This window comes from Pelodiscus sinensis, chromosome 9 (genome assembly GCF_049634645.1).
Source record: "Pelodiscus sinensis isolate JC-2024 chromosome 9, ASM4963464v1, whole genome shotgun sequence".
Lineage (NCBI taxonomy): Eukaryota > Metazoa > Chordata > Testudines > Trionychidae > Pelodiscus > Pelodiscus sinensis.
Genome location: NC_134719.1, coordinates 57,769,799 through 57,795,591, shown reverse-complemented (window position 1 = coordinate 57,795,591; position 25,793 = coordinate 57,769,799). Strand labels below are relative to the sequence as shown.

At 44.5% G+C, this 25,793-nt stretch overlaps 2 protein-coding genes across 7 annotated transcripts in view; both read left to right on the top strand.

The window, feature by feature from the left end:
• The window catches only part of NPL (N-acetylneuraminate pyruvate lyase), a 32,951-nt gene extending 19,321 nt beyond the window's left edge, over nt 1-13,630 (top strand). For all 5 annotated transcript variants that reach the window (XM_025186579.2, XM_075936788.1, XM_006126924.4 and 2 more), the window contains 8 exons: nt 457-514; nt 2,318-2,393; nt 3,604-3,696; nt 6,001-6,146; nt 6,340-6,386; nt 7,934-8,018; nt 10,419-10,458; nt 11,809-13,630. In XM_025186579.2, coding sequence (XP_025042364.2) covers nt 457-514; nt 2,318-2,393; nt 3,604-3,696; nt 6,001-6,146; nt 6,340-6,386; nt 7,934-8,018; nt 10,419-10,458; nt 11,809-11,966 — 703 coding nt within the window. In that variant the 3' untranslated portion in view covers nt 11,967-13,630. The remainder of the gene's footprint in view (nt 1-456; nt 515-2,317; nt 2,394-3,603; nt 3,697-6,000; nt 6,147-6,339; nt 6,387-7,933; nt 8,019-10,418; nt 10,459-11,808) is intronic.
• Nucleotides 13,631-14,259: 629 nt separating this feature from the next.
• DHX9 (DExH-box helicase 9) overlaps nt 14,260-25,793 on the top strand; it is a 43,916-nt gene continuing 32,382 nt past the window's right edge. Inside the window, exons 1-6 of one of the 2 annotated variants that reach the window (XM_006126921.4) lie at nt 14,260-14,579; nt 17,960-18,100; nt 19,893-20,010; nt 20,273-20,385; nt 20,869-21,017; nt 25,229-25,275. In XM_006126921.4, the coding sequence (XP_006126983.1) occupies nt 14,469-14,579; nt 17,960-18,100; nt 19,893-20,010; nt 20,273-20,385; nt 20,869-21,017; nt 25,229-25,275 (679 nt within the window). In that variant the 5' untranslated portion in view covers nt 14,260-14,468. Of the gene's footprint in view, nt 14,580-17,959; nt 18,101-19,892; nt 20,011-20,272; nt 20,386-20,868; nt 21,018-23,623; nt 23,761-25,228; nt 25,276-25,793 lie in introns of those variants that run through there. The other variant, XM_006126923.4, reaches the window with a different exon arrangement.

Here is a 25,793-nt window from a genome sequence, read left to right as displayed (position 1 = left end):
GTGGCTTGTGAAGACACGGGGTAGCCTCTGGTATCCCAAAATAACTTCGAAGTGTAGACATACCCTTTGAGAAACACTACACAAGGGGCAAAGCAGCGGGGAATCGGCCCCCTGCTTTAGGAAGATCACTTGGCCAGTATATGGCAGCTCTGGGGCTGAGGATCTGAGAGCACTGCAGAAGTAAGATTGTGGGATCGAGGTGTAGAGAATGCCTATGGATAAGGGGAGGAAACTGGGAAGAGGTGTTGGCTGTGTGGCTGAACTTTTTGCCGTAGTCTAAAACTTTGTTTCTAGATCCCTTTTCATTTTTATCTACTCCAGTGAAGTATCTGCTGTGTGGCCAAAGAGAGGATATAATTCATTTCCCCAGGCTATCCATCCAGCATCTTTCCCACACATTTAAATCCCCACAAACCAAAAAATAAACAGCAACCTTTCAATTTTTCTCTTGTGCAGGTTGGATCATGTGATCATTCATGTGGGAGCATTAAGTCTACCTGAGACAAAGGAACTGGTGCGTGAGAGAATTTTCCCTTTCCTTTGTCTTTCCATAACTACCTATGGGTGGATTCCCCTCTCCTTTATGCACTTGCTGACCCCTTTTCTGGGGGATCTTGAGGGTACGTCTACACAGCAATAAAACACTGACCTGGGTCAGCTGACTTGGGCTCACAGAGCCATGCCTGTGGGGCTATAACATTGCAGCATAGGTGTTTTAGCTTGGACAGGAGCGTGGGTTTTCAGACCCTCTGACCCCACAGGGTCCCAGAGCTCAGGTTGCAGTCCCAGTCCAAATGTCTGCACTGCCGTTTTACAGCCCAAGCCCAGTGAACCCATGTCGGTTGACTTGAGCTAGCCAGGGACATTTTACTGCAATGTAGTCATACCCTGAGTCTTTGAGCACTCGAGCATTGGATCTAATCACATTGCTCTACTTAAGTGGCTCGGCCCATTTATGCAGAATTTGTTATGATTTATTTGTATTGCTGCAGGGTCTGGGATGCCCTGTCACGCACCTGCACCCAACTGCTGTAAAACCACAGAACATAGTAAAAATATTTTCCCAGGTTGGAGGGAAATCTTCCAAATGTGACCTGATGCCCCTCACATGTACCTTTTAATTGTATTAATTTGCTTAGGTTGCTTCAGGGTAAACCTCAGGCCGCTCTGGAATTGTGAGGCTCCTATTCACTGCGCTCTTAGTGTGGGAAGGTTTAATGAATGGAGGAGGCTTTTGAACTTTGTGGCTTCATCCTAAGGGATGACCTTGTGTCATGAAGTTGCATCCGCTTCTTATGAGGGGATATTGCTGCATCACTGACATAACAGATGGCATCTGCTGTGTCCCCAAAATTATTAGGTACCTTTTAACATTCAACAAGGTAGGCATGTGGGATGTGGAGTCTGCGGTCAAAATTGGGATGCTTTAGAGACAGGGTGGCAGTCAGAAAAGAGAATCAGCTCTAGATGTATTGATGTTCTGGACAAAAAGAAATCCTCTCTGTGCCAGCCTATGTTGCAAGGAAATTGAGGGTCATTGGGATGAGAGAATGACACTATCGTGATGGGCATGCTAGAAAAACCTGGTTAGGCTAAAGCACAGGCACTGGTAACATGGCTCCCCTATATCTGCCCTTTATTCCTTCCATTGCACCCCCAGGACCACCACCCTTCACTTCTTCTTCCTTGTTTCTTAGGGGGCTTCTCTACTCTCTCCCCTCCTCCCATTCAGTCTCTCTCTCAGCTAGCCCCTGCTCACATATAGATGCGTGCTCTCTCTCAGCTACTCACACACATGGTCTCAGAAGCGGTCCTGGCCACTTCTTCAGGGGATGTGGGAATCTTAAAGGCACGTAGCAGCTTTAGGAAGGACAATTCTTGAAGAACCTGACGGTGCCAGAGAGCAGGGTTTTTATTCCCAGCTTTTGCTACTTACTTCCTGTGTGACTTGACCAAGTCGCTTAACCTCTCTCAATCTCCCTGTGTGTACAATGGGGTCAGTGACGCTAACCTATTTCTTGGGAGATGGGAGCTGTAAGGAAAGAGGCTCATTTGTTAATCAGGCAGAGGCGATATGTGCTTTGTTTAGAAACAAACAAACTGTGCATTATGTTGATGGAAGGGCACCTTCATCTCTGGCACAGACTGGTACAACTCACATTGACGTCAGGGCTGGGCTTGTTCCACGGTGTCCAACTTGCTTCTTGGGGTTTAACTGGTAGCTGTGCAATGGATTCATGTGGTTCTTTCCCACGTGCATGAGAGAAACATGTGCAGCGCAATGCACCTTTGATACATTCTGTTCTTTCCTGTCCAGGCCCGCCATGCGGCTGACATCGGGGCCAGTGGGATTGCTGGGATCGCCCCCTCTTTTTTGAAACCTACAAACAAAGGTGAGCAGAGATCTCTGTGGCCATTGCACCCACAGAGGCCCTTTTTCTTCTGCTGGTGTGTTTAAGGGTGGTCAGGCTTTCTAGAGATCTGTGTCAGTAACGCTGCTGTAGTGGGTCACATGGCATCTGTATCTTTGCTATATGGTTCCTCATTGTCCTCCAAGTGTTGGGGATTCTCCTAGGAGAGCAGGTTCTTGAGCTTTAACAGGGGCGGATGAGGGTTTTGCGGGGCCCAGGGCAGCACAATTTCGCGGGGCCCCCCCTTTGACACGGCGCATGTGTGGGGCCTCTTGAAGCGCAGGGCCCTGGACAGCCGCCCCACTCGCCCTGCCCTACATCCGCCTCTGAGCTTTAACATAGGTCTAAGCTCTTCCTTTACCTTCTGCTACTCACGTGCAGAATGCCACCATCCTCGCTGTCATACGAGCATTCTTTTGGAAACCTTTTCTGGAAATAACACTGATGGAATGGCAGTTGCATGCTTGGAGCTGTACAAACATGAGCTGCATCCCCACTGCAAAGAAAGGAGGAGAGAGGTGCTCCGTTGAATTGGTAGCTGATGCACAAATATCTCCCCTTCACAAACTGACTTTGTATTGGATCTTGATCACTAGAGAAACTAATCGATGATCTCCTGTTGATGCCTGTTAGACATGCCAAATTGCATATGTCACATTGGCATATTTGACAGTCTCTGCTGAATCACTGGTGTGGATTAACAGGGTTGAGGCATATTACTTTTGAAGTGCAGATAGAAGTGAGGCTAAATATTAGAACTATGTGGAAGAAGCTTGCACAACGCTACCCAAGCTAGTGTTACCAATCTGTCATATTAGCCCAAAATGAAATAACCTATTGTCTCTTGCTTTTTATACAACACATGTAATTTGAAGGAACTACACTGGCTCAGTGGATGTGAAATCATGTTTACTAAACCTTATATACCATTTGAGACCTAGTTACCTGTATACAGTGCTGGTCTGTTGGTTTCTGAAACCTAGACAGTGAGAAACCTTAGAGGGCTCACTACTAAAAGTTTAGTGCCCAGTTCCTATATCCTACACCTATTAAACACAGAAGAGATGGCAAAACAGCGTCTCCTTAGAGATGGATTTTTTTGATATATCTATGAACTTGAACTCCCCTTTGTGCGGATGATCTCCTTCCCTTGCCTCGGAGTATGACTGCCTTCTTTCCTTGCCTCTTTCAGACGCACTGGTTGCCTTCTTACAGGAAGTTGCATCTGAAGCCCCTGACACTCCGTTTTATTACTATCATATTCCCCCTTTAACAGGTGTGAAGAGTAAGTATCGCTCAGTCAATAACTCTTGCTCCTAATATACGCAGACTTTCCCTGTTCGAGGGATTCACTCAGGAAACGGCTGGTGAATCTAGGATTTGAAAGCAAATTTAGCTCATCTACATTAGCTAATGTTACTATGCTGAAACAGGACTGAATGATCAAGTAGACCCTGTACTTAATGGGAAAGGAGATTTTAATAACTGATGACATCAAGAAGGCTGAGGCATTTAATAGCTATTTTGCTTCGGTCTTTACTAAATTGTTAATGGTGACCAGATACTCAACACAATATTAACAAAGGGGGAGCAAAACAAGCCGTAATAGAGCTGATTATAGAATCTTTAGGTAAATTAGATGTATTTAGGTCAACCAGGCCTGATTAAATGTATTCTAGGGTACATAAGGAACTAATTGAAGCAATCTCAGAACTATTAGCAATTATGTTAGAGAACTCTTGGATGTTGGATGAAAGGCAATGCCTATCTATAAAAAGGGGAACAGAGAAAATCTTGGGAATCCTAGGCCAGCCAGCCTAACTTTAGTACATGGAAGGACAAATTATTTACAAAATCAATTTGTAACCACCTTGAAGAGAATAGTTATAAACTCTAGCCGGCACGGATTTGTCAAGAACAAATCATGCAAAACCAAATTAATTTCCTTTTTTGACAGAATTATTAAATAGTGGGGAGAAGCAGTAGATGTAATCGTATCATGATTTTCATATGGCTTTTAACACGGCCCAACATGTCATTCTCTTAAGCAAACTAGGGAAATGTGGTCCAGATTAAGTTACTAGACTGGAACTGGTTAAGAAAACATACTGAGAGTAGTTTTGAATAGCTTGCTATCAAATTGGGAGGACATATCTAGTGGGTTCTCAGAGGGGTCAGTCCTGAGTCTGGCACTAGTCAATATTTATATTAATGACTTGAATAATGAAGTGGAGAGGGTACGTATAAAATTTGCAGAGAAGACTAAGCTGAGAGGGGTTGCAGGAACTTTGGAGGGCAGGAGTAGAATTCAAAACAACCTTGCCAAGTGGGAGAATTGGTCTGAAATCAACAAGAAGAAATTCAGTGGAGACAAGTGCAAAGCATAGCAGGTAGGAAGGAAAATCAAATGCCCATGTACAAAATAGGATATAACTGGCTGGGTGGGATAGTCCTGGTTAGCTAGCTAGTATACTAACCACGTTCAGCCACAGTAACTTTTTCTAATCCAGGCAGTCCCCGGGTTACATGGATCCGACTTACATCGGATCCCTACTTACAAACGGGGTGCGGCAACCCCGCACTAGCTGCTTCCCCCCAGCAAACCAGGGAGACATGGAGCGGCTTTTCTCAGCAGACACCTCAGCTTGAGAATAAAGGACTGAGGGAAGTGAGGTGTGGGAGAATAAAACTGAGCTCTGGAGAAATGTTTGGCTAGAGTTTCCCCTACAATATGTACCAGTTCCGACTTACATACAAATTCAACTAAAGAACAAACCTACAGTCCCTATCTTGTACGTAACCCGGGGACTGCCTGTATGGAGAAACCCAAGGTGGTTTGCAAGACAGCTAAGAATTGACCTGGTTTTTTACTCCCTTGCTGTGAGCAGCAGATTGCATTGCCTCTTTGAATGTATTTATTTATTCTTAAATTGTAGCTACCAGTTCATTTCTGAACTGCTTCTCCAACTGTATTTCTCAGTTTCTGAACTGATAAGATGAATACTCAAGAAGGAGAAACTTAAACAACAACAAATAGTCCTGCAGCACTATAGAGACTAACAAAACATGTAGATGGTATCGTGAGCTTTTGTGGGCACAGGCCACTTCTTGAGATGAATGGAGTCAAGAAGGAGCTAGACAATGGGGGGAAAAAAGAACATGCTGCAGAATTATAGACACTATTCGTCTTAGATGTGATTATATCCCATGCGATAATCTGTGCTATTGTCAGCAAGCACGTACCACAGGAGTAGATGTAAATGGGAGGTGGGTATGACAATTCTACATCAATGGTACATATCTCCTAAGTGCATTCGTGCCTCTCTTCATACAGTCTGACTCTTTTAATGCTATTTACTGGCACTTTTAGTGCTATTTAAGTAACCACGCTCTTACATGTAAACCATAAAGAAAATGTTGGAAAGCAACAAGTCTGCCTCTTGTTAGGGAATGGGGAGGGGACCAGACTCTGCTCACATGAACAATAAGGGCTGCATGTCCGGGATGACCTTTTTTTGGGGAGGAGATCAAAGATGTCCTTTGTGTGACTGGGATGTGTTTCTTGATATGAGACTGTTGTTCTGTGCAGTTCGTGTTGAGGAGCTGCTGGATGGGATAACAGAACAGATCCCCTCCTTCCAGGGAGTGAAGTTCAGTGACACAGACCTCTTGGACTTTGCACAGTGTGTGAACAAGTACCAAGAGAAGTTTGTGCTGCTTTATGGGGTGGATGAGGTAAGGGGCTGTGCTTTTAATGATCGCGTCTAAAAGCTATGTGGCTTACACAAGAAAGAGCCTGGTTTCAACCTGAATAATTACTACCCAGCGTGAGTTCTAGCCATGTTCACAACTGTGAGCTCTACTGCTCATTCTTCCATTACTTTTTATTATATGAAGTAAAATGTTTTTTTTTCCCCTCACAAACTAGCAACTGCTGAGTGCACTGGTTGTGGGAGCATCTGGGGCAGTTGGAAGGTCAGTCTCTTTGCATTCCTGCTCTATTTGTTGTCGCATTTACCACTGTCTGTCTCTGTATTGCACTTACATGTAAGCCCACTGATGGCGTGGAGGGGGGCAAAGGAGGCAGTTGCCCTGGGCCCTTTCAATTCAAAGAGGCCTGGAGCGCCTGCCTGCTGCCACTGGTGGTGGCTCGAGCACTAGGCCCTTTAAATTGCCATGGGAGGGCTGGCTGTGCCCTTTCAGCCTGAGGCCCTATCTCTTCTGTGAATGCAAAGCCACCACCCCACTTGCTCAGAGGTCCATGTAGGCTGTCAGCTTCCCTGCTATGGAGCCCTTTACTGTAATACTCTGAGTGCCATATAAACTTTAGTGAAGATAAATAAATCCATAGCATTGCTGTGAGGCAGGATTGGATTATTACCCTCTTTACAGAGGGGGAACCGAAGCTCGGAGACTAAGATTTTATGGGTGATCTTGTGGAATGTCGGCGGAGGAGAAGGGAATTGAATGTAGGTCCAGGTGACAAGTTTCAGAGAGTAGCCGTGTTAGTCCATTGCAGCAAAAATAACAAGCAGTTCTGCAGCAAATAAACGGATAGGTCCAGGTGAGCACTTAAGCACTGTAGTGCATTGGGATTCATCTAGAGTCAATCCATAAATCACACAAGTGATGAGAAAACAAAGTGGGATTGTTCCCCAGAATGGCTAAGGAATTTTTTTGTTCTTGGAAAAACAGTGCCATTTGTAAATATGGTGGGAAGGGTACACAACGGATATGTTTACGCTATAGGATAAGGTCAGATTAAGACACGCAACTTCAGCTATGTTGATTGTGTAGCTGAAGTCGAAGTACCTTAACTTGACTTTTGGCACTGTCTACACTGCAGGAAGTTGAAGGGAGAACACTCTCCCTTTGACTTCCCTTACTCATCGTGGATGCAGGACTACTGGCATAGACTGGAGCGCCCCTCTCAGTTTGAATTAGGTTGTCTTCTCAAGACCCGCTAATTCAAATCCTGGAAGATCGACAGCAGCAGCTTCAATCTTTTCTATAGTGTAGACATACTCTTAATGTAACTTTTATTGGGGGTAGCCATGCTTTTACTCAACTGTACACAGTGTGCTCCAGACCAATGTTTCTCAACCAGTGGTATGAGTACCCTTGGGGGGGGAGTACGACAACACAACTGAAATTTGGAGAAAACAGAATTTTTGTTTTAAGTTTTACAGTGTTTTATTATTTTTGTACTTTTTGCACCCAAAAATTTAATCGCCCACCCAGCTAAGATTAAGTTGTTTAAACAAATGTGTTGCAATGGTAGGAAAAAAATTTGTGTTGGAAAACTGTAGGTACTGGGCGTACTTATAATTTTTTTTTAAAAGGGGTATTTTATAAAAAGAAAAAGGTTGAGAAACACTACTCCAGACCACTGGAATTTCTTGATCGGAATAATTACATTCTGAAAATGAAATATTGCACGAGAAAGTCTATTTGCTCTAGTTGAGGTGGCTGTTCTAAGCCCCCCTTTGCATAATTGAGTTTAATTTGTTTTTTTTTGGCAGCACATACAACTACCTGGGCAAACAATACAACGTGATGTTGGAGGCTTTTGCAAAGCAAGACCTTGAGTTAGCACAACAGTGTCAGGTACATCCTCTTCATTTGCTCATAATGTGAGTGTCCTCTCACCACTCACCTAAACTTCTCTTCATTCACTCCCTATCATTTCCCACCTCCCCTACCCTACCTATGGAGGCTAATCTCTCTCAGCACCACATTCACACAGAAAAAAGTTCCTCTTTTCTTAAACTGATTCAGGCACAAATCCTGCTATTTTAACTAGCCAAGGCACAGCACATTTTCCTTCCCCTTGTGTAACCTCCCCTTCAGCGCCCTAACCCCTGTGTGGAATGGGCACAGTCCCTTTCTTCCTTCCTAAACTGTCTAGCCCAGACAGGTCTGTTTGTTTACCCCAGACACATGGATGTACGTGTATGTTTTGGCTTCAGTAAAACCTGTTCTAGGATCCTCTTGTCCCATTTCCAATCAATGTTCTTCGTACCCGTGCTCCTTCCTCTTCCCTTCCCATGCATGTGCACACACCTGCCTGCTGACTAGTGTGGATGGCCTCCTGTGATTCTCATGCTGAGCACCCTTTATTGATAACTATTCAGATACTCCCTATCTGTAGGCCTCCATGCCCCATCGGTTTTAAGGGGTGGTGGCCCTCTTCTTTCTAACGATTCTGCATGAATCATTGTCCACTCCACCCACTTTTTAACCAGTCTCGACAGTTTCTTGCCCCCTTTCAGTTGCTTGTGGGGAAGGGAGGTTAGGGTGGAGCAGGCATCACCTCTTTCCTCCGGGTCCCACTTCCCCAGAACTGAGGTTGAGCTCTACCTGAAAAAGGGAATTGTCCTGCTGAGGTGCAGGGAAGGAAAAGTTGTAACAGCTGATGTAGTTTTGGGGTATAGCCTGTGAGCTGAACTTCAGTTCTTCCTGTCTGGTAAAAGCCAATGGAGAGACAGCAAATCTACTGCTGGCTGAGATACACACCTTTTCTTCAAGAAAGAAGGTGCCAGGAGTCCTCAGTGGTACTACTGCAGCTTCTGTTCAAGAAACCATTGCCTAACCTAAATCATTCTGCCTGTGCTGGATCTCCCATTAGGGGAAAATTGGGAAAGTGGGATCTGGTATTCTCTTGGATTTTTTGGACATCTGTCAGTATGGCACAGATACTCCACTGATTGCATTGGTTGCTTTTTACTCAGCAAGGGGTGAAGAATGGGTAATGTGCTGATTATTTTAGCTATGTCAGCTGCCTTTGATATGCTTGACCCCTGGGTGTGGCTGCTATGTCTGAGGCCCCTCACAAGGGCTGATGGACCCATTCTTGGTAGTGTTCTGCACCCAGGGACCTCCCTCATGCAGGGTTTCACAGGGTTTCCATTACCCTTCTTGCTCAGCATGTCAGAGGGTTAGTCGGAGACTATGCAATGGAGGAATCAATATGCAAATGATAAACAACTTTCTATCACAGTTTTGAGCTGCTGGGGCAAAGGTGAATGTAGACCCATGCATTCTGGGATGTCGTACGGGTAAGAAAGTGGCTGGCTAGGGGCGGGGCTCTGGATGCCTGGCCCTAGCACCAGCACTGCTTGGGGGAGCTAGAAGCAGAGCTCCCGCTACTGTAGGGGATTTGGAAGCAGCTGGGGTTGCTTCTTCTCCAGGCCAGTGACACTGGAGCAGGGAGCTGGCAGGCGGCTGCCCTAACGCTGCAGGGGGAGGTATGTGCATCCTGGGTAGTGGTGCTCCCAGCCTATCCTGCTGGCCCTGCGCTGCACCTGGCAGCAGAGCAGGCGTGTTTGTGTGGCTCCCGGGGAGAAGGGAGTGGCCAGGGGGTCTTCACGCATTGCTTTGCCTGCAGGTGCTGCCCCCACAGCTCCCACTGGGAACAGGAGCAGTACGGGGCAGGGTCACCAACAGCAACCGGGACTGTCCAGATGCGCCCATCCCCACTCCTTCCTCCACACACACACTGCATTTCCCCCTTCACACACCTGCACTCCCCAACTGTCAGCCCTGAGCCTGCCCTACAGCCCATGATCTATCATTTGAATTACATTTACATACACTAGAAACAAAATGACCCCCTTCAGTTTTTAGTACTCATAGGGGGATGATGATACAACAGAACCTGTAAGAAATTGTGGCTGAGGGCCCCCTGCTCCTTTGCTCTAAAAGGGAGGGACTGTTGATAGGCTATGGGTGTCTTCTAGATCGGACTTCCTTTCTAGAGGTCTAGAAGGGCATGGTGCACCAGTTAGTCGTGCTAAGGGGCCCCGTTGAATGACAAGGATGGCCTGAGTTGGAGTGGTTTGTTGGGGGGTGGGACAGAGTAAGCTGATTACTTACGACGGCATGCCAAATATACTGGAGGCTTCCCTTTGTTATGTTTGTAACAAAATTGTAATACAAGCATCTAGGGCCGTTGGGACAGATGTCTTGAAAAAGTGAATAAAAATGCTGCCTGTTTTTCTCTTCTAGTTCTGTGCTGGAGAATTTCTCAGCTTTGTCATCCAACTAGGTAGGTGCTGCAATATTTTCCTCCCTTGCTGTGTTGTAAACTGGGGACTGAAAATCCATGAGCTATGCTAAAGCTTCCAGATTCCTGCAACCAGAGAAGCTTCCTTCCGAAAGATCTCTCAAAAGGGAGACCTCACATGTGCTGTTGCCGTGTGAGTTAGCAGCAGTTGGGCGTTCAGTGACTAAGGGGGTGAAGCAGGTCCAGAAAGATTCCGCTCGCATTCCCTTCTTTGGCCAGGCCTTCTGACACCTTCCTCAATTCCAAACAAATGAAAACAAGCATTTCTTCTTATTCCACCTCCTGCTTTTGTTCTATCCCTGATAATTTCTTATCCTGACTCTCTCCGTTTTTCTTCCCAAGCTCACTCTTGGTGTCACTGTCACTGTCACTGTTACTGAGTGTGCTCAATCCCAGACAAGGTAATAAAATGCCCTATGACAAAGCATAAGGAGCCTGATTCTCCTCTCCCTTATATTGGTGTAACTTCAGAATAACTCCATTGGAGTGAGTGCAGATACACACATATAAGTGGGGTAAGTAAGAGGACAATCAAGCTCAAGAATCTAAAAATCCACCGATAAGAAAATGACTGTAACAAAGTATTGTTTTTACATCACCGGCCAACTCCCCTTGTGCTTTCAAAACTATATCTATTGACTTTGCTGGCAAAAATACATGTTTTCTCCTGTTAAACTTGTAGGGCCAACACCACTTTGGGGAAGAGATTTTTCTGTTTTGCACATAATCAAAAGAATTTTTAACTGAATCCTAACTACAGAATCTGTATTATTTCTGGTATTCTATATAAAACAAAAAGGATGTGGTTGGCCTTTCGGTTCCTGGCTGGTTGTATTTGCTGGGCTGGGAGTTAAATGATACATCTTATCTATAAAAGTGACCCTATTTAATGTGGAAGACCCACCCAAAACCACACTTTTCAGACGCATCCATTACTATGGAAATACTGTACGTGAGGCATTTTGGAGGAAAATATGGGTAGATGGGTGGTTTGTACTCAGCGGTGAAAGTAACTTAAAATTTCTCGCAAGTATTGTCCTAAATAGCCCTTTGCTGGCTTTTGCCATAGCTCAGCCAGCTCTTGCCAGACCTGCGTTCCAGGGTGCACCTGCTTACTTTCACCTCTGTTTTTACTGTAATAGTTTTTTGTCTGCAAACATAATGTGCTAATTATATCTCTCATCCTAATGGAAAATTAAACTTTGACCACATTACTGGATTTCACAAGAGCTGGAATAGCTGGTATGCTTGGGATTTTAGAGCTCTCTGTAGTGACCATCTTGTGTTTTAGAGATATATTTAAGTAATCTCCTTTTTCTTTTGTCTGCCTAGGTTTTGGTGTTGCACAGATTAAAGAAGTTATGACATTTGCCTCAGGGATTGTAATGGGTCCCCCTCGGCTTCCACTCCTAAGAGCCTCTCAGGATTTTATTGAGAAAGCAAATGCCAAACTGAAGAGTGTGATCGATCACTTTCCCAAACTCCCGTAGATCAAGGAGCCTCTGCTTTTGAGATTCATTAGCATTTGAAGTGTTCTCCTTTTGGGGGACATATTGACTCAATGAGACTTCATCATAGAATGTGTAATAAGTGGCTCCTATCTAAGACGGCCTTGCTAGCCTATATCTTGCTTTCTTTTTTTTAGCCTTACCCAAAGGTCACTTTACTATACAGAGGAATTCTGTTTATCTGAGTGGCCTGAGCTACTCTGGAAAGGGAAGTGGTAAAAGGACTCTGTCTCTGACTCAGAATTTTCTTCTACAACAGTCTCAACCCTTCCGCCCCCCCCCCCCCCACCACACACATACTTTTTTTTATAACGCTGGGATGTGAGTAACATAATGTTGCTTGTACTCTGATGTGACATCTTCCTTCTGCTCAACCTAGTATTTTAGTGCAGCTTTTATGTCAAACTCCATTTTTACCAGTGAGTAAAAAGAAGCAGGTGGCTCATCTAAAGAGATTTTGTGCCCAGGATTCCCAGAAGACATTTCTTCCATGTGCTTCTTTTTCTTTATCTCTCTCCTCCATTTTCTTGCTCTCCCTGTAATTCCTCAAACAAAAACTTTTAAGTTATTTGTTTGTGACAGACAGCACTTGCTCTCTCTTGTTCCCATTCCCAGCATGTGCCGGCAAATGCAGCACCAGAGTTGGAGCAAGAAACGAACCAGAGGTTCTACAAGGCAATGCAAAGCACCACCACTTTTTACAGGTGTCACTTATTGCTGATAGTAAGGGGTCCTCTTACACATATAGGATCTAATTTTCCACTACCTCTTACCCTGTATAATTGTTTATACCTTGGCCAAATACTACCATTTAGGTGCCTGGAGAATTTTGATTTGATAGCAGTTTACACTCACTTTGCCCTGGTAAGAATGACTGCATAGTGTACAAACCAGGGAGAATCAGGTTTGAGAATCTGGCGATCTGTTGCTATTTCAGTATCCAAGGTTTCTCAGTAATCTGGACAGTAACATTCTATTAACTTCTTCCGTTTGGCAATAATAATTTAACTTCCTATCTGCAGAAGCAGAACACAAACTGTAGAAGCCCTGACTGAGTTAGGCAGTTGACAAGATTATTCTCTTGAATCTATAAAGGGATGTAGATAAGCTTCTCTGGTGGCTTCAAACAGGGAAACAGATGGCTTCTGAAATAACCAAGAGCACTACATATCTGCAGTTGTTCCTTGCATAACCACTATTGAATGAAGTAAGCATGCAGAAGCCACCATGACAAAAATCATAGGAAAGTTTAAGACTGTGCAGTTCCAGATTCTGATATTTTAGGAGAATTCTACTGTGTTTTCCTTAAAGTTGTTACTGTGATGCTTTTTAGGTTCTCTTTAATCCAGATGAGATCCTCTATGCTTTGTGCAGTGCTGCATACATAACAATACACTGTTACTTGCTTTCTGCATATTTTAATATATAGATAGATGAATTATCTAAACATGAGATCTTCAATTGAATAACTTTTCTGACAGATGCAAATTATTCCAGTCTTTTGGTGTGGTAGTTTTTAAATGTGTCTTGATCTGTTTATACAAAAATCTCCAGCTATTAAACTGTTTGCCTCTGAATATTTGTTTAACATTTCAATAAAATTTCTGTATATTTTCTTACACAGATCATAAAAACATTCTTGAAAACGTTTGTCTCTTTCTTGGCTGGAAAAATGTTTTTTTGAAAGGTAGCCATGTTAGTCTGTAACTTTAAAAGACAACTTCTAATAGGATTTTGCCCACAATCGCTTATGATACTATACATATATTTTTGTTCGTCTCTGAGGTGCCACAGGACTTTTTTTTAAAAAAAACCCTTTCGGGGGTAGCCAAGTTAGTCTATAACAAGAAAAACTTAAAAAACAACACATGGTCTGGTAGCACTTTAAAGACGAACAAAACAGGTAGATGGGACCAAAGTGGGTTACCCCACCGAAGCGCACGATCCCGTCTACATGTTTTGTTCGCCTACAAAGTGCTACCAGAGCATTTGTTTTTAAGGGTTTTTTAAGTTATTTGGAGGGGCAGCGCTGGATGGATGGGGGGGATTGTTTTCTAGTCTCACAAACTGTATTAGGATCTGCTTCCCCCCCCCTTAAGGGAGCTGACCCTAGGGGTAGATTCTGCAATGATCTCTCTGGCAGCAGCTCGCCCCGCCCGCAGGCTGACGGGGGGGGGGGGGGGGGCTCCAGGCTTGGCCTGTCTATCCCTCGCTTGGGCGGAGCCATGGAGGGAGGGGCTACCCTTTGTGCGCACGCGCAGAGCACCCGCCATTTTGCGGCGCTGGGCGAGTGAGGCGCTTGGCTCCCTCCCGCCCCTACGCAGAGTCGCGGTTAGCGGCGCGGCCCAGGCACCTGACAAGGGGCGGAGCCTGAGGAGCTGCGTGCATTTTGTTTCTGCGCATGCGCCTGGCCGTAGTACCCCGACCCTTCCCTACGCCTGTCGGCGCGGCCGCGGCCTGCCCCTTCCCCGGCCCGGCGGCGCCATGGGGGACGTGAAGAACTTCCTGTACGCCTGGTGCGGCAAGAGGAAGGTGACGCCGACCTACGAGATCCGCGCCGTGGGCAACAAGAACCGCCAGAAGTTCATGTGTGAGGTGCGGGCCCTCCCCTCCCCGCGGCGTCGGGGCCGCTGTGCAGGTCGGAGCTGAGGGGCCAGCCGCGGCTGCCGGCTGCGCCCGGGAGAGGCGCGTCGGTCCCGGGGCCGTTTTGCGACCTCACCCCGCCCTGGAGAGTAGGCGCGGTGCCTGGCTCAGCCTTTGCAGCGCGCGCCGCCTCCCCCCGCGCGAGCCTCCGTATTGCTGCGGTTGGCCGGCACGCGACGCCTCAACGTCCGTTGGCCCTGCCCTCCGCCTACGTAAAGCGGCGGTTCTCACTGTGGTCCGCAGCTCGGCCTCCCCTTGCAGCGTGGGGGGGACCGGCGCTGGCGTTCCAAGCCCTTCCCCCCCCCCCCCACGTGATTGGAGCAGCTGATGCAGCGAGGCTGCCTGCTCCCTCGGAACAGGGCGGCGGACGGGAGCCGATGTCAGGAACGGGGATGGCAGGCAGGAGCTGGCTTAAAAGCTGGCTCCCGGCGCACAATACTACAGAGTCCGCGGAGTGTAAATGCCGAGATTTTCAGTGGATACACAGTTACCTCCCTTTTACACATCCCTACCTCCCACCCAGGCCCTGACTTTCATTCTGCCCCTGTACCTCATAGACTTTAAGGTCAGAAGGGACCATTATGATCATCTAGTCTGACCCCCCTGCACAGTGCAGGCCACAGAATCTCAACCACCCCTCTTAGAATAATCCTCTCGCCTATATCAAAGATATTGAAGCATTCAAATACTTTGAAGGACCCAACATGCAGAGAGTCCTTCAGCTGTGATCTGTGCCCAATGCTATAGAGGAAGGCGAAAAACCTCCAGGGCCTCTGCCAATCTACCCTGGAGGAAAATTCCTTCCCAACCCCAAATATGGCGATCAGCTAAACCCTGAGCATGTGGGCAAGACTCACCAGCCAGACACCCAGAAAGTTCCCTATAGCGACTCCTATCATCCCTCCATTGACCTATTTCCAACTGATAATGAATGGTCAATTAGTTACCAAGATCCTGTTATTTCATCCAACCATCCTCTTATCATAGAACTGGAAGAGACCCCAGAAGGTCGTCAAGTCCAGCCCCCCGCTCTAGGCAGGACCAATCCCATCTAAATCAACCCGGCCAGGGCTTTGTCAAGCCGAGACTTAAATACCTCTAGGGATGGAGACTCCACTACTTCCCTAGGTAACCCATTCCAGTGCTTCATTACCCTTCTAGTAAAATAGTTTTTCCTAATATCCAATCTGGACCTCTCCCACCACAACTTGAGACCATTGCTCCTTGTTCTGCCATCTGTCACTACTGAGAACAGCCTCTCTCCATCCTCTTTGGAACCTCCCTTCAGGAAGTTGAAGGCTGCTATCAAATCCCCCTTCACTCTTCGCTTCTGCAGACTAAACAGACCCAAGTCCCTCAGCCTCTCCTTGTAGGTCATATGCTCCAGCCCCCTAATCATTTTGGTTGCCCTCCGCTGGACCCTCTCCAATGCTTCCGCATCCTTTTTGTAGTGGGGGGCCCAGAACTGGACACAATACTCCAGATGTGGCCTCACCAAAGCCGAATAAAGGGGAATAATGACATCTCTGGATCTGCTGGCAATGCTCCTCTTAATGCATCCTAATATGCCATTAGCCTTCTTGGCTACAAGGGCACACTGTTGACTCATATCTAGCTTCTCATCCACTGTAACCCCCAGGTCCTTTTCTGCAGAACTACTACTTAACTGGTTGGTCCCCAGCCTGTAACTATGCTTGGGATTCTTCCGTCCCAAGTGCAGGACTCTACACTTGTCTTTGTTGAATCTCATAAGATTTCTAGTGGCCCAATCCTCCAATTTGTCTAAGTCACTCTGGATCCTATCTCTGCCCTTAAGCGTATCTACCTAATGGCCTGGCCAGACCCCACACTGCAGCCTGCTCCTACACCTTAGCCCCCCCCCCCCCCACACAGACCTTGCACCCTCACCCCCCCCCACATCCCTATCTCACTCTCTGGCAGTCCTGCACACCAGACCCCTCATTTTAGCCTGGAGAGCCTAGGAGAGACCCAGAAGAGTTAATCTGGCTTGTGGGAAGTCCTGAATCTCCCTTGCCCCCCTCTCTCTGTGGAGCTGGAGTGTCAGGGGAGTGAAGTGTCCCAGTCAGTGGCCACATCAGTGAGGATTGAGGGTTTTTGTTTATTTTTTTGACATGTTGACCCCCCCCCCCCAATTTTTTTTTGTTGGTCAGTGGCCCCCTGACCCAAAAAAGATTCCCCATCTCTGCCTTAAATATAGTGTTAAAACCCTTTGTTTTGGACATAATATATTTTACTTTATTTAAAATGAAGTTTGGTAAACAAAGTTAAAGCAAAAGCGACGAGGAGTCCTGTGGCACCTTATAGACTAACTGAAGTGTAGGAGCATAAGCTTTCGTGGGCAAAGACCCACTTCGTCAGTTGCATCTGACGAAGTGGGTCTTTGCCCACGAAAGCTTATGCTCCTACACTTCAGTTAGTCTATAAGGTGCCACAGGACTCCTCGTCGCTTTTGCAGATTCAGACTAACACGGCTACCCCTCTGAAAGTTAAAGCACTTAATCTGTTTAATTACTTTGATTAATATTCTTATTTTACTTGTTACCCTACTACCATAGGGTAGAGCTGTGTAATTGTTTTTATCCTCCAGTAGCCCAATATGAATAATTTAGTATTAAGATACAGATTAGCAAGGCATTTTGTCGTTATGAGTGGTTGGCTGGTGGTCTGCAGAAAGGTTTGCGTTGAGTGGGGTTGGTTGTTAAGCAAAAAGTTTGAGAACCACTGCTTTAGAGCAAAGTCTCAGAGAGGTAACCATGTTAGCCTGTACCTGCAAAAATGAGGAATCCTCTGCCTTTGTAATGTCCACTCCAGTTCATCTGATGAAGTGAGTTTTACCCACGGAAGCTTATGCCCTAATAAATTTGTTGGTCTCTAAGGTACCACAGGACTCTTTGTTGCTTCTATAGAGCAAAAAACTGGTTGAGGCAACCAGGAACACATTCCAGCATATCAGACTCTATTTCATCCCTGGCTGTTCCAGTAAAAATGTTGACACCCTGGATGACTTATTGCCCACATAGGCAGAAAAGAAAAAAGGATGATTGCGTGAGAGGTAGGCACACAGCCTTTGGCATGGCTAAAAGCTGATAGAACTTATCAGCTATGGGAAGATGCTGCTCATCTGCTAGCTGAGGATCCAGAAGGTGCCAAATGAAGATACACAGCTGAGATTCCACATTGATTTATTATCCAAGAGTTTATTGGAATTGGTTGGGTATTCAGATGGTGAGGCTTTAAACAAACACACTTATCTGTCTGGAATAGGTCAGACTTTGTTTTTGTTTGTTTGTTTGTTTGTTTGTTTGTTGCAGGTTCGGGTGGAAGGTTTTAATTACATTGGAATGGGCAATTCCACAAACAAGAAAGATGCACAAAGCAATGCTGCTAGGGACTTCCTTAATTACTTAGTTCGGGTGAATGAAATCAAGAGTGAAGAAATTCCAGCTTTAGGGGTAAGTGTCTTTATTCCCCATCTGTCAAGAAGGAGAACGGGTCTGATTCTTTCAGGAGGTAAAGTGCAATGATGTGCTGCTTAGCAGGTTGGTAGTAATGATGTAAAATCCTGTTTAACTGGTTAACTGTTTAAACATAATATTTAACTGGTTAACAGATTAAGGGGGATACTTTAGCCTTTGTGGGCTGGAGTGGTCCCCTGCCGCGCCTGGGACCTGCTGCAGACAGGAGCTGCTGCGACAGGGCTGGAGTGTCCTCGTCCGCATCAGGCCCTATGGGGCTGGGGCTGGGGCAGCCCTCTGCCTGAGACAGGGAGTTGCTTCAGTCCCCACTGGCTAACTGGAACCAGTAAGCATCACCTGTTTAGGGCAGCTGTCTTGGTCCCCGCACTTTGGGGGTCCCTGTAGTGGCCTCCCCAACCATCATATGGGCAGGACGATCCCCTAAATTGATGGGAGCTGGTGGGGCTCAGGGTGACCTGGGGACCTGATTGGTGGTGGTAGCAGGGATTCCCCTCCTCCCCCACGCTCCTTGCATTCATTGTGGCGGTGGGAGACCAGGATATGGAGCGATGCACACATCTTTCTGGGGCATCGCAGGGCTGCCAACGACCAGGTCCAGCCCCCAGCTATGGGGGTTGTAGTGGAAAAAAGGTTGTGCACCACTGGGATAGTCAACTAGTCTCTTACATTCCTATCCCAGAGCCTGCATCCCTCTCCCACTCAAACTCCCTCCCACAGCCTTAGGCTGGTGGCGAAGGAAGGGAGGTTGGGTTGATGGAAAGGGGCTGGGCTCTTCATTTCAGGCACCACCAGTGGCTGCCCTGCCTCACAGCTTACAGGGAACTTAATGAGGCAATAGGTTCCCCACCCCTGGGAGCTGTAGCTGAAGAAGTGCCCTTCCTCCAGCCAGGCAGCTCCATATATGGAGCCCTGAGCCCCTGGCTGGGTGGAGTGATTAAGCAGCTGCAGGGCTGTGCTACCGTTCAGCTTAGAGGAACCTTGCCTGCCACTCCGACTGCAGGAGTAAACCTGAGGGCCTGGCTTAGCAGGACCAAGTTACGGGATGCCCGTGAGGACGAGAAGGTGGGTTCATTGGTATTTTTAACACATCAAGTGATAGGCCTAAAGGGGTCCCAGCGGCAAACCCATTACAATGACCTCGTATCTGTTTTTTCATTAGTTATCCCTAATATTCAGTTATGGCCTGGGTTCACTGTCCCCCAGCCACTTAGCCTTGAGGAAGGCCTTTAGCTACCGGTGGGCTTATGCCTACTGTGTCCTGGAACCGACAACAGATACTCATTTTTCAACTTTTGTAGCAAATAAATGGTGTTTTACAGACAAATCTTCACTACACAACTGTGATTCATTCCTAGAGAAGATCTTTTCTCTTAACTAGAAGAGGCAGGGGGCTGTGGGAAACATATGATTGTGTAATTAGACTATCATAATGCATACACATTATGGGGCTGTATTAAGGTTCTCTAGCTAACAGTGCTTAACTTTTGAGTGACTTTTGCAGTATTAACAATGTTCTTTTAATATAGTTTTTTGTATGTAATTACATAGTATAGTTCATCCTGTTTGATCATGGATATAAGCCATGCACCATAAACTTGGATTTTTTTCTGTCCCCTGAAGCAACTAGGAATGTTACGTTTCAGTAGGACATCTAATGAATATAGCTTAAAATTATATGACTGCTTTTCTGACTTGAGAGAGTGAAAAAAGTTGTCATTTTATATGAAGTTGTTGTCCCTGCCATTCATGGGCTGTCACCCTTCCTCAGGCAGGAGTTGCTGATGCTCCAGATGGAGTAGTTCCTGCAGCAGGGGAAAATCCTGGTGAACGTTTGTCTACTCTGGGTGGACCTCTTCCTCCACATTTGGCACTGCAGAGTGAAACAGGTCAGACTTTGAATGTCTGTAATTTAATCTTATAGTTAGAGAGAGTGAGTGAATGTGTGTGTGGGGGAGGAGGGAGGAATACATTTTGTCCTACATATATTTGTCTCATGTGTTTCTTTAAAAAAAATAATAATAATAATTGAATGTTTCTGAGGTCTATCTGGGAAAGGATCAGTTTTTTCTCTTTCCTCTTCAGAGCACCTGACTTCTCAGCATGTATCTCACAATTGTTAGGAGAAGAGTTAACTTTCCCCCCCTTTAGGTGGTGGTCCAGCTGCAGGAGTTGGAAGCTCTGGCTATGGTGGGGCTCAAAGGGATCGTGGAGCCAATCTGAAGGATTACTATTCAAGAAAAGAGGAGCAAGAGGCACAGGCTGTAAGCTAACCTATCTAATTCTGCTTTAGTTCTGATAAGTATTTTCCACCTCCTTTATTTATAGATCAGAGTTGGCGCCAGGCTTGTAAATTTTAGGGGTTCAGTATTTTGTAGCTTTTTTTTTTTTTTTTTTAACGGACAGGAGATTTTAATCTGTGAAGGAACCAGCTGGTTACTGTTAATATCCAATAATTTGCTAACTACCGTAAACAATTTAATCTTAAATTAACTGAATAATTCTGGGTACTCTGGTGGTAAGATTGTCCTCAACATTTACATTATTTATACAGACTTTGTTGTAGCAGTATGAGGACATAGTGTTGAGGCCCTAAAGACACTTAGTTTTCTTGTGAAAATTCTTGACTTTTCTATGGAATGCAGACATATTACTCAGGAAACTTGAGTTTTAAATGTTGTTTTAAACAGACTTGCAACAAAACTTCACAATTGAAGCCAATAAATGTAAATTGTTTTCAATAATAGACCTTGGAGTCAGAAGAAGTGGACTTAAATGCTGGTCTTCATGGAAATTGGACTTTAGAGAATGCCAAGGCACGTCTGAACCAGTTTTTCCAAAAGGAGAAGGTCCAGGGAGAATATAAATACACTCAAGTGGGGCCTGATCACAACAGGTTTGCTAGTTTCACTCATATCCTTCTGTAACAAGTGTTTAAAAACATTTGTGGGCAAGAGGAATCCTTGTTTGGTGCCATCCAGTGGATCTAGTTTGTAATGCTCTTTAGTCCTATGCAGAAAACTTGGGTTCCTTGGACTCAACAGCTCTTAAAAAGACAATGAACAGTAGTCCTTGGAAAGGGGATTGTGCCTCACATTAATTTTTAGCAACACCTTTTTCCCCCCCCATCTCAATTGATTTTTTTTTTTTAAAGTGCCTTTGGCTTTGCAGTATTCTATCTAGTGTATTAGAAGAATGGGGACTGTGCTTCTGGGCTTTGGCAGGGAGCGGGGAGGAGCTCTTTGGCATTGAGGTATGGCTGGCATTGTGGAGAAATCTTCGATGGTTTTTGCACTTGCTTAAAGAAGTGTCTTTTGTTTTGCACTTTATACTGGTAATATTGTTATGAATATGGGTAACTGGGGAGGTCTCAGTTTGATTGCTAGATTATTGCAGAAGTAAATCATCTGTGCCACTCACTATAAAATGCATTAACAAAACATTAAATTAATGTGTTATGTTTAAATTAGGTTAGGCAGGGAAGGTATCTAATGGATGCTTAATTATTGCTACCACTAAAGCTGGTTGAAAATTTCCATTTGGATATGCTGATTTAATGGAATCGGTGTACTGTGGGAATGTGTTGATTGTATTGAAACTTTGACAAAAACCAGGAAGGCTATCCAGCCTGGTTTCCTGCCATACAGTTAGGATCCCAGACTGCTCTGTTCCCGGGTAAGTGAGTCAGCAAGATGAAAGTTCTTCTGAAATGGAGTTATTTCCATTCTGTGGGAAAATTCACTTTTGAGTTTTCATCTAAACTTGGGAGACGCTTCTTTAAAAATGTGAAACATTTTGTGTCGGGGAAAGTCTGTTTTCTAGTTTATTAGAATCTTGTGGAGAGAAACACTGTTGTTTTTTTTTTTTATTACATCAGTTCTGTATAAATAAGCCTTTTGAAATCCACTGCCCTTTGCCATCCCAACTGTGTTCTCTGAAGGTTATGCTATTATCAAAAGACAGCTGGATTTCTGTTTTCTCTGATTCCAGTGTCCCTTCATCTACTCTCAGAAGATTGCCAGGAACTCTGGAATACCTCTCTAGTTAGTTCCTATTAATGATGGAAGATTTCATAAAAACCTTTTTCAAATATATGAATGTTATGTGTTTGACATCAGGAAACTCTGGGTATTCATGTAAACCTTGTATTGCCATTGCTTCAAGACAGTTCACTTCCATTTCAGTTTCCAGATGTGGGGTACTTATCTGCCTCAAATGAATGGGCTGAGGATTAATTGTGTACTACTGAGTTTATATAAAATTAAAGTTCTAAGTGTTGTTCTACAGAATTTTTACTTCTATAAGTTGTAGGTGACAGGTTAGATTGTGTGGAGATATGGGTTCCTTGTGGATGGTGACCTTATAGTCCATGTAATTGAGGAAAAGTGGGGTGGTGGTTAGTGCTAGTATGTTTCTCAGCCCGCTTGCTGTTTTTCCAGAGAGCATTCCAGGGTGTAGTAGTTATTACTCCCAGGAAGGCTCGTATGGATTACTCTCCTGTGGATCAGCATGGTGGAAAGAAAGGGGATTGTGAGAGAGAACTGTTGCTATAGCTGACTCTTTAGACCTATTCTAATATTAAATGTCAGGTATAAATTTGCACATCAGGTGAATCCTTATGGTATATGTACAGTAAAAACTGAGAAATAGTTGCACTGTATTTCTGGATTGCAGAGGTAGGATGATAGTGGTATTTTCAGGAAACACGAATCCTCACAAATATCCAGGCTCGGCAGAATTCAGTTTTCAATTTTTTATAGTATTGGCAGATACCAATATTTTAAATGTTCAGTTGTGCAAAACAATGGGCAGACCTGACAGTTATTTCTGAATCTACTTGCTTTAAAGTTTAAAGCTTTAGAAACCAAGCATGTTGTCAAAAGGTACAGTTTGATTTAAGGTAACTTTCTTTAAGTTCTTAATCAGCATTTTTCTTATTTCATTTGTAAATTTTGATTATCAATATTTTGTTTGTGTGTGGTGAAATTGTTTGTGTATGGTGAAATCTAAATTTGTTAATATTTACCAATAAAAAGCTAATTCCTAGATCTACATGTCTCTTGCCAGCTCTAATTTTTTAAATAGCATTTTTTTATATTGAGTGTTTTGCTCTTCCATAAGTGAGGAATTTTAAAGGAGAAATATGTATCATCAGTGAATTTTTTTTATACCTGTCCCTCCAAACTGAGTACATGTCCTTGATAATAGCATAAATTTGGAATAAGGAGAGTTTGTTTTGAAGGAATGTGAATGCAGAACTCCTGGTGCATAGATTAAAACTGAGTGTGTTAGTAAATGATGGGATGAGACTTACCTTTTTTGGGGTTTCACTGGCAGACTGGGTGCAGCATTGCTGCTTGTTGTTCCATGCTGAAAGGGGTAGCAGACGGCGACACCAGAGATCTGTGCTCATTCACACATGTGTTTCTGCTTAGGCCGTACTAAGCAATCACATGGGAGTCTATTGTAAACTGATTTCTGGTGTCGCTGTTCCCCCCTTAGGTGGAGGAGAATGAGATTGAGTGCTGACTATAAGCCTGGCTGAGAAACATACTGGCATCGGTGTCATTAATGAAAGGGTGGCTGTTGTATCCCTGAGAGCCAGTGGCCTTTGACTCATGAAGCCGCTGTGCCTGAAGGTCAGTTCACTAGAGGTGCAGGAAGGATCCTAACATTGAACTTAAAGCCTCACCTAACCTCTCTTTTATTTACAGCGAGAAATCAATGCCGTGTCCTAGCTGCAAGGTTATGCCTGCAGCAGTGAAAGCACCAGAGGCATAGTTTTCAGAGAAGAACTACATCTGTTAGAGCTCAGACACCTTGGATCATATTTGCAAGTTTAAACCCAAAGTTATAACAACACGGTTTTAATTTCTAATCTTAGAACACACATTTGTGCTGTGGATTTTTTTTTTTTAAAGCATAACTTGAGAGGTGCCCAGTGCAATTCCACCTCTTGAATTTCAGTGGAATGTGGGTGTTTTACTCCCTTACACTTCTCTGAAAATCACAGCCTTAAATCAGTGTACCAGTAGTCTCTTCAGTGAGGTCGCCATATTGATAGCAGGCTGATTGTGTTCTGAATGAAGGCAAAGGCAGAACATATGAAAATGAGGACTTAATTAAAGTTCTAACTCTATGTGCTGTGTGTGTGTGTGTGTGTGTGTGTGTATACACACACACACACACACACACACACACACACACACTACTCTAGAGAGTCTAGATTTCAGTGTCAGGCAATACTGCTTATAAGAATCTTGTCACCAGAATTATTGACTACAATGTTAAGGCAACTTCATTATCTGCCTATTTTGTCACATTTCACTACTTGATTCCACACAGAGTAGGAAAACATATATATCTATATTGATGCTGGAATAAACAAATGAAGATATGTATCCCTTCCAAGTCTGTCCTCTAGCTAGCTCATCAGATAGTTCTGTCTCATGCTGTCAGTTTCTTTATTCTATATGACTTTATTACTTTCTATTCTGAAAAGTAACTCCATAATATAACATGAGTTTCTGTGTTCATGTCATCAGATTTACTCAAATTACAAGATGTGGGTTTTTTCCCACAATTGCCAGTCCTTTTTTAATCACTCTTTAGTTCAGAAGTTAAGCTATACTAATATGTGTGTCCAAAAACTGTTCCCTTTTTTATTTAATTTTTATTTATTTTTTTGGCAGTGTTGCCCATTAACTATTAATTTGCATAGGGAACAAGTAAGGGAAGAATCTGGATCTGCAACTGGAATAATTGATCCATGGGTCAAACTAGAATGCAGCTTACTTAGCTGCATTATTTTTATGGAATTAAAAGCCTGAGAATCTAATTTTAGTCATAAGTTGAAGTGTGAATCTGCTGCTCAAAATACATAGGGAACAGATCTCACAATTGAGAAGGTGTCGCATACCAAGTTTTTCAGAGAAAACCACATATTTTAAGGTTAATGTTTCCTTCTAAAATTGAGGAAAGAATTGTTTCTAATTGAATGTTGATGAGCTTTATCTAAACAGTTGGAAAGCCTGGCCATCTTGGAAATGTCGGGTTCAGCCACTCTCAAGAATTAAAGCCTTAACGTTGTGTCTCTGTGTGTTACAGGAGCTTTATTGCAGAAATGACCATTTATGTCAAGCAGCTGGGTAGAAGTAAGTGTCTTTTTCTTCCTGTCTGGCTAGTGATGGGTCTTAGAGCAAAGAAACATAAGAATAGTTAGGAGTCCATGTAAGAATAATTGGAGAGTGTTTCTTGCTGTTAGCACCCCAGTGGGCCCAGCGAGCAGCATGCTAAAAGGTGACGTTTTCTCACCATTATCTATTACGATGGAAATGTTTTTTTTACCATTTTTTTCCCCCTGTAAATCTTTTAGTTGCTAGTTCATTAAACACATAGGCCATTCCTTTGTTCACTGTAAAACCGGGCTGGACAGTAATTTTTGATGGGGGGGGACCACTCCAGGAATTTAGAAAGTGATCAAGGGCTGCACTCTTCCATGATATTAATGGAGGAGGTGTGGGGTCTGGGATTGAGTTTGGAATAAAGGAGGTGGTTGTGACCTGGGGCAGGATACTGGAGTGCAGGGTCTGAGAGTGAGTATGGGTGCAGAGGGTTTGGGTTATGTGGAGTGGGGGAAAGGGGCTGAGGTACCAGAGGAGGAGACTTACCT